This window comes from Centruroides sculpturatus, unplaced genomic scaffold (assembly GCF_000671375.1).
Source record: "Centruroides sculpturatus isolate CEXI.00-Female unplaced genomic scaffold, Cexi_2.0 scaffold4, whole genome shotgun sequence".
Classification (NCBI taxonomy): Eukaryota; Metazoa; Arthropoda; class Arachnida; order Scorpiones; family Buthidae; genus Centruroides; species Centruroides sculpturatus.
In genome coordinates this window covers 1477433-1492724 of record NW_019384444.1, presented here as the reverse complement: position 1 = coordinate 1492724, position 15292 = coordinate 1477433, and the positions used below count along the sequence as shown (strand labels likewise).

The 15292-nt window shown below is 30.5% G+C and overlaps 1 protein-coding gene across 1 annotated transcript in view; it reads right to left on the bottom strand.

Moving 5' to 3' along the window:
• The window catches only part of LOC111620261 (39S ribosomal protein L44, mitochondrial-like), a 43149-nt gene that overhangs the window by 16205 nt on the left and 11652 nt on the right, over positions 1 to 15292 (bottom strand). The window contains exons 5-6 of the mRNA XM_023362156.1: positions 12324 to 12408; positions 10099 to 10170 (exon numbers count right to left, since the gene is read on the bottom strand). Coding sequence (XP_023217924.1) covers positions 10099 to 10170; positions 12324 to 12408 — 157 coding nt within the window. The remainder of the gene's footprint in view (positions 1 to 10098; positions 10171 to 12323; positions 12409 to 15292) is intronic.

The following is a 15292-nucleotide window of genomic DNA, read 5'->3' as shown; positions in this document are numbered from 1 at the left end:
AGTCTATCTTTACAGTCCCTCAACAAAAGCACTCTGCCAACATACTCCTCCTCCACCGGTAAAAGTTGGGTAGACATTTGTATTGGAAATCAACTCATATTAGGGCAAAACATTCACTGCAGTACCTTAGTAGATCACTCTGCAAGTGATCATAACTACATTGAGACAACTATAAACAACAGTTGTGCATACAAAAAGATTCATATAAAACGGAAAACTGACTGGGTCTATTATCAAGATTACATTAAGTTGCATTGGTACAATGACACTCTTGCAAATCTAGATAATATTACTGCACTTGAGCAGGTTATAGTAAAGCTGCAGTATATCATTCAGACTGCTTACCATCTAGCAACAACTATAAAAACTGTTAAACAGTCTGCACCTTGGTGGTCTAAAGAACTTTCTCAACAGCGAACCACACTAAGAAAGGCCAGGAAAAAGTTTAGACAAGAGCAGGACCCAGAAAGACGTGAGAATTTACGACAAAATTATTTAGCCCTCTTTAGGGAATATAAAAACAATATCAATAAAGCTCGCACTGAATCGTGGAGAAGATTCTGTTCAGAGCTCGGGAATAGTACGCCATGGTCTACTCCATATTACGTTGCCAGAGGAAAGATGAAAAACATTAGAATTCCACATAACTTCCAAGACAGTGTAGACTACAGTAACTCGATACAAGATACTTATACAAAAATTATCAATGATCTTTTTCCAAGTGATGATCCGGCCACAGACGACGACACACACGCAAGTATAAGGAATGACTGTCACATCTGTCCCACTACATCAGAAGATACTACGTTCACGACCCAGGAAATCCACAATGAATTCTCCAAACTCAGGATGAAAAAGTCACCCGGATTTGATAGCATCAGCCCCATGATGGCGAAGCTCGCCTATGAAGCAATTCCTACAACATTTTCCCTCATTCTAAATAAATGTCTACAACTAGGTCTCTTCCCGACCATTTGGAAAAAAGCTTCGGTTAAGCTAATACCAAAGTGTGCGAACCCAAAGAGCTCTACTGACTATCGTCCCATCTCGCTTCTTCCGGTGATTGGAAAAGTGCTAGACGGACTTATGACAACTAGACTCCAATATCATTGCGAAAAAAATAACTGCATTAATGATAAACAGTACGGTTTTCGGAAGGGGAAAAATGCCATATCGGCCCTAGATAATTTAATAAATTACATAAAGGAAGCCAAGGAAAGGGGACAGCACACCTTGGTGATCTCAATTGACTATAGAGGTGCCTTCGATCATGCGTGGTGGCCAGCCATCCTTACAGCCATAAAGGAAACTGGCTGCCCTAGTAATATTTTTAACCTGGTGAAAAGTTACCTCAGAGATAGAAGCATCACAGTAGTCAACAACAATAATACCTATTTTCAAAAAAGTATTAATAGAGGCTGTCCTCAGGGCTCGCGGTCAGGCCCTTTTTTGTGGCTTGTCATCTACAATAGCCTTCTAGAAATCAACTCAACTATTCCTAAAGAATACAATAGTTTGTTACAAGGATACGCAGATGACTCCATTCTGGCAATATCTCACGAAAACCAAAAAGTTCTAGAAACAAGAGCTAATAATATTTTACAGTCGATCTCGCAGTGGAGCAAAAGAATGAAACTAATCATCAATTACGAAAAATGTAAATGCATTGTTTTTCCGAAAACTACTCCACTAAAGCAGGGACCTAGGATAAAGATGGATAGTTTCAAAATCAAAAACTGCGAAGAAATTAAATACTTGGGAGTACTTATAGACAATAAGCTCACATGGAAAAACCACATTTACTATGCATACGGGAAAGCTATAACAGCCCTGCATTCCCTCACCTCAATAGCCAAGAATCACTGGGGCTATAGCAACAAAGCCCGGAGGCTTCTCTACATCGCGGTGATTACTCCAATCCTTACTTATGGTTCTGAAGTCTGGGGCACATCTATCACTAAAAAGTATATAATGAGGAAGCTCCTATCTGCACAACGGCTATCAGCTATTTCAATATCCAGGGCATATAGAACATTATCAACTGATGCCGCACTAGTTATTGCTAACCTTATACCTATTGACTTAATTATTAAGGAAAAAGTGTGGAATTACTATCAATTCAAGTTAGCAAACGGGACTATAAATATGGAAAACTTTCTTCAAATTACCAAGAAACTAGGTATCCACCAAGCAGCATCACACATCTCGAACCACTTACAGACATACAAGTTAGATCATAACCCTAGGCAATTTGTCTTTCACCCAAGTTTCTCTATAGAAGAACTTTTCTCTTTAGAAGGTGGAAAAATTCCGACGGGACTTAACATTTTTACGGACGGTTCGAAGTCCGATGTGGGAGTGGGTGGCTCTATTGTAGTGTTAAAATACAGTAGGACCATCTATCAGGCACAATTCAGTTTGGCTGACCATTGCACAGCCAACCAGGCTGAGTCTTTCGCAATCTACAAGGCTATTAAATGGATAACCGACAACCAGAGGAACTATAATATTTCCAAAGCAAACATATTAAGTGACAGTAGAGTTGCGCTTCTGCAACTAAAAAACATAAACATAAAGCTGCCGATTGTTTACGACAGTGTACAACTTATTAAAGCCTACCGGAACATTATACAGTTTACCTTCAATTGGGTCAAAGGACATTCAAATATACAAGGTAATGAGAAAGCGGACCAACTAGCCCGCTCAACCCCCATCAGGACCACAAGATGGTCCTACGATTTCACTCCAACATCTTGGCTTAAGAAGCAATTACGTGACAGTACTTGGAACAGTTGGCAAAACAGGTGGGCAAATAGTACCACAGGTAGACTAACCTATCGTTTTATACCGAATGTCCAACTCAGAAACAGTAGCAAGTTTATAACACCAACTTTTCAAATAACCCAAATGATGTCTGGTCACGGGAACTTCAGGAGTTACCTTAAAAGGTTTCTACATAAGACAGACGGACTTTGTACCTGTCAAACGAATCAAGAAGATAACCCGGAGCATGTTTTGTATCACTGTCCACACTACAGTAGGCAAAGAAAAATGTTAATAGACTCTGTGCATACATCAAATGAACTGTGGCCTTGCCCATTAAAACTCTAACGAGCAACAAAAAGCTATTTAATGCACTAAGAAACTTCACTGCCAGCATAAAATTCCTCGATTAATTTTAAAGTGTTCGCTTTCACCGACAAAGTAATTACCTTCTGCACGAATATTAATTTTGTAATTTCTGTATCTCTAATACGATACATATGTCGTCTTTGTTATTATAAGTTTACGGTACACTTTAATATATTGTATAAATTCACAATTTGTAAGTCTATCTCTAAGCAATAACTTCTTATTTGTTAACTGCGTAAATCATTCCCATATGTATTCATAGCATGTTATTACATATTTTCCAAAAATGTACAGCTACATTATAATTTAACAATTACATGTACAAGTTTATATTTGTAACCGATGATTTAAATTTATAATATTTTTGTATCTGCTAATTTTATTGAACCATTATTATACTGTATAGCTACAATATTTAAAAGCTCAACACTCAGCATGTAACTCTTCAGTGTAAATACTGTATTCAAATTTTGTACAAACGTTTTCTTTGTAAATATCTTTTTTCTTAAATTGTAAAAAAGTGTAGCAGTGACCATGAGGTCAAATTGTATATCTTAACTTTCATTCTGTCCTACCTCTCTTTCTTTCACCTTCAATCTTAACCCTTCCTAAAACTTTTATACTTCTTTCCTTTTCAAGTTTCTTAGGCTATACCATTGTGTGCGGCCAATAAACAATTCTCTAATGTCAATTGTCACAATTTTCCGCATGTTCACTAAATGTTCCGATACAAAAGGCTTCTCAATCCACTTGTAAATACTCCTTATTTATTGGGAATAATCAAAAAGTCAAAGAACTCTGTATAAGACAACTAATCGAAAGTTATGCTCCTATCTTTAAAAGTATCGACAACCAACGAACTTGGATATGTTCTACACCCAAGCCTATCATACTGGCTATAAAATGTCCAGGTAGCATGTTAAACGCTCCTGCACCTTCAACAATAAGCGAATTAAATTATACTACAGTAATAATATTACCTAACGCATGTACAGGATGCCTACCAGGACTCATCCTCACTTTCCATTTTCGAATGCGTTCCACTATTCATATAAAACTAGCTTTATCATTCGTAGTATCACTGATTGAAGAAATTTTAAATCAAACGGAATTACTAATCATTCAGAAACAATTAATATATCCCATACAACAAAAAGAGTCAATGGATGAAAAAGATATAGATATCAGATTAGCGGATAAATCAAAGGATCAAGTAAAATATGACTTAGATCTTATACTTCAAATAAATCACCCTACTTCATCGAGTTCTTCCCATTCACCTTCAATTATTTGGATCATCGTTGGATGTTGTGGTATTATACTCATCTGTATAATCCTCTTCTATGTAATTCGTTATTAGACTATATTTGGAAAAGCAAATTTTAAACAGCTATAAAACGAAATCCAAACGAACAACAAGAACATCTCCCACTCCAATAAATCTGTCATGACCTACCTTCTAATAAAAATGAAGAAAGTACCATATTACAATCTACTAATCAACCCATCGATTCCGTATCATCTAAACACATAGCAAATCGTATTTATCGTGTTTAAACAATGATATTTTCAAAAATCCACTCCACTTTAGTTCCACATTAGTTTATTATTTCTATCAGTATAATAGATAGAATAATGTTGATAAGGAAGTCATTCCTGAAAGTCATTCTTTATCCGTTTTCTGATTGATTACTAACGCAATTACTTTTATTATGCCTTTAGTATATAATTTAGTTTTATAAGGATTCAAAGTAAGGGTACTCTATTATGGCCCAAGAAGTTTACACTGTTATTCTGACTAACTTCAATTTTTTCTAAGTAAAACTTAGCTATCACCTATAGTGTACGTATGCGCCTTTTAACCTTAAATATGCGTAACCCTTGAAGTTGGCGCTTGGTGGTTTAGGAGTACGCGAAAAAAATTAATAATGGCGGGTGTACTATAAGAATATTCGGATTTTTCGTTGAAGTTCTTGGCAACGTCGCAACACTGGATTCTTAGTTTAAAATAAAAAAATAATTATGTATTTATTATGCTAATGTGTGTCCTTCCTTCAACACTTTTTGATAAAAAGAAGTTTTTCATGCTATATAATAGACGACGGCGCGATTGTTATGTAGGTCTACATATAAATTACTTACAAATAGATAACTTTCACAATATCGTGCACAGAGGAACGTTGGCATTTTCCCATTTGAAAATGATAGAAAATTAAATACAAAAATACAGCTCAAAACTACAGTCACAAAGAATTTAGTAATTATTGATACTATAAAATTTTTATAATTAAAAACATTAAATAATATTACATACCAAAAAAACAAACGTGAGAAAACGCCAGCTGAATCGTATGTTTCACTTTCACTTTGCTGTTTCTCCATTTTATATTAAGAATATGTCTCATCAAAAATGTTCTGTATACTGCGTTTAAAGCATCATTTATCAAATGTACATGTTACCCTGACACAGTATATTAAAGTGTAAAGGTTTAGTCAGTTGTTTGTGTTCATAAAACCTTGAAGTTTCAACCGGATAGAAAACAGTTTAATTATGATATTAACAGAAAGATTCGTTATTGATATACTGTAATTTAAATTTTAGACGTGTTTTAGTACACTTAAAAAAGCATCATTTACATTATTCTGACTAAATTTCAAAAATGTTTCAGTGCATTATTTACTATGAATAATTCCTTTTCACAATTTATTTGTGACCAATTTATCACCATTAACTGTTAGATGTTTGCTACCATTCGTTATATTTGTGACTTTTGCTTAAATTATGTGATAAAAGCACTTAATTTAAGTATCACTTCTTATAAATTATTTTCCATTATTCGAGTTTTTCAATTAGCTCGAAGTGTAGTTGTAAATATATTGTTAATAAAAAATTATTCAGAATATTTTCAAAGTAGTGAACATTGTACAAACGAAAAGAAATTCGAAGTACAAACCATGCATGAAGTGACTATGAATTATAACCTTTGCTTCAGTGACGTCAATATATTTATTCCATCCTTGATATTTTTCATAGATTTGCTTGATATATTTTTTTCAGTACTTGAACTGATTATAAAAAGACTGTGTTATTTTTTACATTTTTAATTATTAATAATTAATTAATCAATGACTTACTTTTTTGTATTACTTTTAAAAAAATTCCTTCATTGATTTATCGTAAATAAATCAAATAAAAAAAAACAGGAATTTAGAGGACTTCAGATCAAACAGACAAATTTCTGGTCCTTATTTTGTGTTGTATGAGCCGTATGGTGGCGTTCCCGGTAGGGTGGGCAAAAGAAACATATACACTAGTTGTTTTCAAATTTTTTTAGCCATATCATACCTAAGCATCTATCAATATTGCTGATCATGCTAATATTTCTTTTCGTGCGTTATTCTGGTATGTAATATAATTTAAACGTTATAATAATTAGAAATATAAAAATTATTTTTAATACAATGTCATAACAGATGGCGCCACTAAATGTGGACTAGATAGTTAAGCAACTGGATATTTTTATATTGTTATTAGGTTTTTAAATATAAGCATTATATTTATATTTAACTTTCTAACGTTACCGAACGACAGAATCAACAGCAAAACCGGCTGTGTGCACGCTATCGTAAAATTTATATATTGATAAGGAATTTAATTTTGTTTTTGATATCAAAAAAATTTAACTTCATGAGATCATATGAAAGTTTATCTTTAGCTTAAGTAGTGAAAAAGTAAAGAGAATTGTGATATCTCCAAGAAATGAAAAATATAGTTTAACACTAAAAACTTGCAGAGAACTAAAGCACATAAGATTTGACTTTTTTAAGAAAAACAAAATTGATTCTGCATTTTATGTAAAGTTACAATCTCCCATAGGCTAATGAATTCCCCAAGCAAGCTTGAGTAGGCTATAGGTAACCTTAACCTAATCAAACTCTTGAATAAAAATGTTGTTAATACACAAGAAACCTTATTATATTCCAGTAACAATAAAAATTAAATAAAACTAATGTTTTCAACCATATTAATGGTCTTCCTTGGGCTTTTGACCAGTACAATTTGAATATGGAATGCGTCAAACAATATGTTTAAATTATCTTAAAATTCTGAAAAATTTAAAAGTAGAAGATAATTATGCTCACTAAGCAAAACAATACAGGAGCACAGTTATGATATCTCCAACCAAAGGCATACCTTCATCCTAACCTCCTATGCCACAGACCCCGAAATACAAGCCCATCTCCATACAGCCAAATTATTAAAAATGTCACATCAGGTTGATCATCTTTGCAACCCAGAAGCTTTAGAAATTTACAAAGCTGGACTGGCTGGCAACTGTATTTACACATAGGATGCTGCTAATGTTTCTTATGCATGAAGAAACATTATGAGAAAAAATGAGAGCAACAACATTAGATGCTTATTCTACACCATTAAGTACATCTTATTATTTATTTGTTATGATGTAAAGATATTTTTATCACTATAGTAGCACATTTGGCTAAAAAATTATCTTCTAGTTTTAAATTTTTCGGGATTTTAAGATAATTTAAACATATTGTTCGACGCATTCCATATTCAAATTGTACTGGTCAAAAGCCCGGGGAAGACCATGAATATGGTTGAAAACGTTAGTTTTATTTAATTTTTATTGTTACTGGGATATAATTAACACACAAGTTATTTTCTAAAAATGTTATTGTTTAATTAAAAATACCATAATTATTATTTTTATTTGATTTTTGTTAGTTCTAAGCTGCTTTTCCAAATATTCATGCAGAATATTTTAATGGTAAATGACTTCTTTTAAACTCCAGTTTTTCATGATAAATAAGCATGCATTCTAATTTTACTCTTACTTTTTTAACCAGAATACAGTAAAAAAGAAATTGGTGCCACGTGCCAAAATACATTAAATACTTTTTCCTATATACTTTGTACTAAAATGAAAATGAATCTTATAAGATGCATTTTCATTTCTGTACAAATTATGTACAGTATTTTAATTTTCAAAAGTGAAGAATTCAAAATTTTTTAGATTTCTGCTGATATTCAAATTAAAAAGATTTGACTGCAGAGTAGTAGTTAGAATTTTTACTATAAAATTTTCTTAACCTTGTTAACTTGTACTAAAGTTAAATTTCAAGTATTCAATCTGTTTAAATGTAAATTATTTTTTGAGTGTTTATGCTAAAGTTTTAAGTTTCATCTATTTTCCATGTTTATTATATTACATTTATGTTAGAATTAATTAAAAAATGTTCTTGATAACTTTTAAAATCTCATTTATTAAAACTTCTGATTCCTAAGAGGAAAAGCCAGCTTTTTATGTAGTTATTAAATTTAAAATAAACTGTAAGAAAAATATAAAACAAAAATTTTTTAAATTTAATAAATGTTTAGTTTATTTATATTTAGTTATATAGATGTACTAAAACCATTTACTTAAATGGCTTCAATAAATAGCTTTATTTCAAAAACAAACATATGTTAAAAATCTTGACTCCTTTCTCAAGTTGACTGATATTATTTTTATGTTTGAAAAGATGTTTCATAAAAATACGAATGATCTTAACAATTTTTTGTTATATTTCTCAGATTTTTATACTTCTTTCTTTCTTAGTTACTGTATATCAATACTATAGTTTCTCATTCTATAACTTTATAATTGCTTTATGAAAACATTATAAAATAATTACAGGTATAACATGTACAAGACAGTATTTCTAAAACACAATTTTTTTCTAATAAGATTTGAGAATTAGAGACATCCCATACAAAAAGTCACAATTTTTAAGTGCAAATGCCATCATTTGATATTTTTAATTCAAACAAGCATGCATGTTGTCTCACATTTGCCCTTGATTTTAGAACATTGAAATTTTCAATACCGTTTCTTGCCTTTCACCCAGTTTTCTTTAATGAGAACTGACTGTACAATTTTTCTTCTTTCTCATCCACCTTCCTATTCTAGTTTTCCTATAAACTGGGTGTCACTGTTTGTGGAGTTAGTGCTCTAAATGAACCCAAAAGACTGTTGCTGTTTTGTTTTTATAGATTATTAAAATATATTTTTAAAGATCTCTTACATAAATGCAAGCAAATGAAAATATCAGATTCTATGAAAAAAGTAGAGAAAAATCAAGATTTTGCTGATACTTCAGATTAAGGTCAACAAAAAAGCTCAGAAGATGACATTATTTTGCCAAAAATAAAACATTCTTGTTTAATAAATAATGTTTAGTAGTGAAGAAAAAATTAATATTAACATGCAATATTTTTGATTATAACTTAGTTAATTATTCATTGCTGTAATAAACATTTAAAAAAGAATAGTATACTTTTGCTAACTTTTGGAACCTAACTCTATATATGCTTTGTGCTAATCCTTTGTTTCATATTGCATGGATTCACAAAACATGTTACTTTTTTGGAACCTAACTACCATGTTATAAGGGGTGTATCTGTAAGATGATGTCCATTTAGCTGAAATTGATTAATTCATAAACAAATAATTTAATATTCAGAATATGTATCTTAGTATATTTTTGAGATTTTACACATTAAGATCATTGTAAGAAACTAAAATTTGTGGATTATTAAAATTTGTGAAAATTGAATATACACTCTTCATATATATGTTTAACAAACCGTATATTCTTTTACTTTGAAAATTTAATGATTCATATTTTAAATTTTATATTTATTTTCAAGTTAAACTTGTTTAACATGTAAATCTATCTTTGAAATAAACATAGAATATTATAAAATATGCATAAAAACCTAAAATTAACAATGAAAAGTAGTTTAATATCCAAAAAACATTAAAAAAATTTGAGATATATTCAACTTATACAATTTATTAAAAAAATAAAATATATTTTGAAAAATTATCAAATACAATTTACAAATATTCTATTTGATAACACCTGATAATTCTGAAAAACCAACAGTTTTAATCTCACCTGATCCCTTTGTATTGCTCCTATAATTGCTTTTAATGTGTTTGCTAGAGTAGACTTGCTAGGTGGTTCTTCCTAATTATAAAATATATAAAGTTATCAATATATAAATTGCAAATATAAAAAAATATTAAAAATATAAATAAATTGTAGTTTATATATAAACAGTATAATTTTTCTAATNAACAAATAATGCATGTTGTGACATGATCTACTCGCAAATAAAACAAATGTGCCCGCAGTGTCGCCACCGCACCCACCGTAATGTATCAGGTCGTAACATATCACCCGCGAAATGTACACATATTTCGCCGAACATTCGGCCGCCGAATATTCGGCGCTTCGGCCAAGAGCGTAGCCAAATGTTCGGTATTCGGCAAAATCACTATTCGTGGCATCACTAATAATATATAATTCAGCTTGAGGTTACTGAATCAATGCAGGGTAATCATAATTAAAGTATTCCTATTCAATACTGTCTGGAAGGAAATATAGCAGTCCAAATACAACCAAATTTTGTATGCTAACATTTCAGGGAAATGGAAGAGATTTCTGTGAAAAAAATTTAGTTCTAAAGCTCACCACTATGAGACTTGAAACACTGTGAATAACAAAAATCACATGACAATTGTAAGCTATATGAGAGAAATGATACAACTAAAGCACAAAGAAACAAATATGTTACATTTAAGACATTTTATTATTGCCACTATTTACTTGAACAATAAAATGTCTTAAACAGACCTTAATAGTGCAACTGATGGTGCTCAATGTGATCCTCATTCTAATGATGTAAAACTGAAGTCAATGGCAATATATAACTGATCTTTCATGATGCTTGTCACATGCAATGTGTTACTGTCTTTCAAAGTTGCCAGGTTAGGGACATGTCTCAATAAACTTTCTTTTAAAAGGTCCCACAACTAAAAGCCACAAAGATTAAGATAAAAAAAAAAACCAAGACTCTAGCAATGCAAAAAAATGTGAGACTAGTAATTCTGCTCTGAGAAATGCCACAGTACTGTTCTACATACCATCCAATGTGTAGTGGTGTAGCTTGCATAAAAATAGTCAATACAGAACATTGTTGCTGATGCATTTATAGGATAGCAAAACTGTTTAATCTCACCTGTGTTATTCCAGACATATATTGGGGTCATGACCTTTGACCTTCTGGGTTAAACCTGATATATAACTTGTTACAGTATTAGCATGTTTTTGATACTAGATGTCGCTATGCATCATAATTTTTATATTAAAATAAACACAAACTTTCAAAATATAATTTTTTTTTATATTATTCAATATATTTATTTTGTTTGTGCAAAATACAAAAATAATATTTAACAATACAATAGCCACAATTATTATTTAAAAAAAAAATTTTTTTTGTTAGGCTTAACATCGACAAAAATTCAACATGGCAGCCACATGCAACGGAGAAAAATTTCAACATGGGATAGGTTAATCTCTCTCCATAACTCTGGGAAGTAACAGATTAGGTCAAGGGCCACCTTTTCATATAAGTGGGACTAACCTCCTCGCATAAGAATTAACCAAAGATAAATGCTGTGAAGACACAGCCACTGAGTTTAGATGAGTGTACTGGAATCTGTTCACATGCATGTGAATGTTGAAAAGTCCAAATGTGAGAGTTGCGAGTGTTCATTGTTTTAGTGAGATAAAAATGTTTCAGTCCATAAGATCTCTCATGAACATGCATCATCGACTTTCATTCCAGCAGAGATGTTCAATTCAAAGGTCAACTGGGTTCCATTGTCATTATCAAGCAACTATTGGACGTGGATGATCTTCTGTGGAAAAATTTCTACACTTCTTAGTACCTTTTTTCAGTTACATTTAATTATGATACTGCCACAGATATATTTGATATTTGGATATTGTAATTTAAATATATATTACAACATGAATATATATTTAAATTACAGGTATAAGTGTTATATCAAATTAAGTTCATTACATTATAATTGCTTACAATTATTACATTTGGAAAGAGGAGAAGAAAAAGTGTTTTGTAATTTTATACAATCAATTTATAACATTGATACAAAACTTAAAAAATTATCACAAGAGAAATTTTTTATAATAAATTCATTCAAAGAATATAATAAAATAATTAAATTTCTTCTTAATTTAATTATTTATATTGTTTAAGAAAATTATGAAATTAGTATTACATTAAAAAATTTAAAATATTCTAAACTTACTTCACATAATATTAATTCTTCAGTTCCAATATTAAAAGATACATGAGAAAGAATATCGTCAGACATCAGATAATCATGAATGGCACTAAAATATATAAAATAATTGTTATTCTAATTAATATAAGTGACTATTCTTTAAATATATTTAAATAATATATTATTCCTAATCCAAATTCTAAATAGTTTTATTATCTGCAATAGTTACAGATCTATAAAAAAGCACAAAATAAAAACAAGATATAGAAACCTATTTTTAAAAAGATTTAGTAGAAATCTAAAACAATCTTTTTAAATTTATATTATCTTTTCAAAACTCATATGTTAAAAAATAATTATTAGTCCTTTAAAAAATTGCTTTGCATATTTATAGTTATTTTAAAACTTTAAGATTTGAACTAGTTTTTTTTAAATACTATTTAATACATTTTAATATACTGAGCAATTATAATTTAATGATTTTTGTAGTATCATTAGGTCCTGCATTATTTGACATCTATTTGGAAATTGTCCCCTAGAACAATGCAATAAGAAATTCAATGGCATATATAAATAAATCTCAAGGACAACTGCCTCTCCCTTCTTGCTTCTTCATGTGGTTGCCCTTTGTAAGAACATACACATGCCCACCAGTGGCTGAGTGGATAAAACTACTGAACACTGATAGTTTGTAATGAGTTCATGTCTTGTTAACAGGCTGATCATGCAAAGTTTTTCAGGTTTTCTTCATGTTTGTAATACCTAAATAGAGACAATTTCCCTTAGAAAGTCCTCCTAGGAGGCATCTCCCTTGATAGATTGTCCATGTGTCATGTTATGCTGTATCTCCACTTAGTGCAAATTTTGAAGTGATGCAATTGCCTTAATCACTGCTTATGTGCACTAAAATTGCCTTCGAGTACTTTGGCAACAGAGTAGTGCAGTGATTTTCAACCGATGTGCCATGAGCAGTGGTGATGTTCAAAATATTTAACAAAGGGTTCGCTAACAGAAAATTTTTCCTTGACAATTTTTTTTCGCTCAAATGGTACATTAGCAACATCAGCGCAAAAACTGACCTTAAGATAACCATATAAATAAAAAAGATACGTTCACAAAATTAAGTCAGTTAAAATTTAACATTTTTTATGCCAAAACTATATATATATATATTTTTTTTTATAAATAATAAAAAAGAGTGTTCAAAATGGTTTATTTTGTACATATTTTATTACGACATGTGTTCCGCAGCCATCTTGTATTTTCTCACATGTGTGGGATTGTGGGATCTCTCTTATGCTGACTCTAGTTTCAAGAACTCTCTTGAGTCAACGGCGATTGAACCTCATTTCAGTCGAGATTGAAACAGTCAAGGGAGGTCGCATCAAGGCGAACGGGCGTATAAGGCTCTAGTTTAGTAGTGTTACAGAGTATAATACGTATATTTTAATATATTTTTTAAAAGAAACAAAACCACTGAGAAATGTTACGTGCGTTTAACAAGGTTCGGAAAACTTTGAAAATGTTAACAACGGGTTCACCCGAACCTGCTGAATATCACCACTGGCCACGAGAGGATCCTAGGTGTGCCATGAAAATTTTCAAAGGTTATTAAATTATTTTGGAAAGAAGCCCAAAGAACAATAAGTGTACATGTCAAAATTAAAATCTCTTTAAATTGATTATATGAGTTTTTCATTGTTATAATGAATAAACATATACATAATGTAGTAGAATATATATATGTGTTACTGGCCAAACCCAATTTCAGGCCAAACGGGTTTATCCTATGCGTGTCAGGATATACTAGTTTAGCCCAGGACAATCTAGTTTGGTCTAAATACTTTAGGCTTAACTAGATTGGCCAAGGCTGAACTGATTTCAATGATTATTGTTTTTATATTTGGAAGAGGTTTTCAAGTTTTATGAATTTTTTCAGATAGGGTTTTTGTATAATATTTACTTATAATGAAGGCGTGATAAAGATCTTTGAATGTTAATCAAACAAACAAAACGGCGATGTTAAACGCCGTTTTGTTTGTTCTAAAAAGCATAAGTATGTTATGTAATTTGGTCAAAATAAAATATTTGTTTATTTACAGTACAACCTTTGTACTCAAAAATTTCTATAAGAAAGTGATGTTATTTTGATGATATGAAACCGTGCTTTGCTATTTGTTTATGCTTCTGACACAATATAGTGCTATAAATTAAGACACTTGGCGGATTTTCTCATCTTTATTTAGTTGATACGTGTGGAAAAAATTACACGTTTCGAGCTCTTAAGCCCCTCTTCAGTCAACTAAAACATTTAAAAAGGATATAACATACACATAAAAAGGAATACACAAGTTTTGTAAAATTTTTAAAAAATAAAACATACCTATCCATACAGGTTTTATAAATTAAAGTAGCAGTTTACTTTCGATATTTTTTCAGCAACATCAGCTTATTCACAGTATTTTTTCTTGTAGCCTACTATAATATTAGGAGAGTATACAACGTATCTATATAAAACTATACATAAGTTTTATAGTATCTATAAAACTATATTTAATTAAGGCATACCTTGAGTACGGCTGTTATTAAGGTTGTACTGTACAAAATTGATTATACCTTTTACTTATAAAACAGTCTTACAAAATCCTTGGTCTAAAATATACCTTAGACAACAATTATCAAATTGGTATACAATTGATTATGCTTTTTACTCATAAATCTGTTTTACTAAATCCTTATTTCCTTTGATAAGCATTGACAATATAATACGAATTTACATAACTTCTACAATATAAATTTACATATCTGACATCTACTATATTTTTACAATATATGATTGTTGATTTATTTAACATTACAGTATTTAATATTATAGATTATTATATGAACTAATGACATTACAATGTCTTGAGGTTGGTAAACAGGATTAACATTTAATATAAATTTACATATTATTTGATTCCCGTTACAACATTACAGTTTTTTGTTATTGT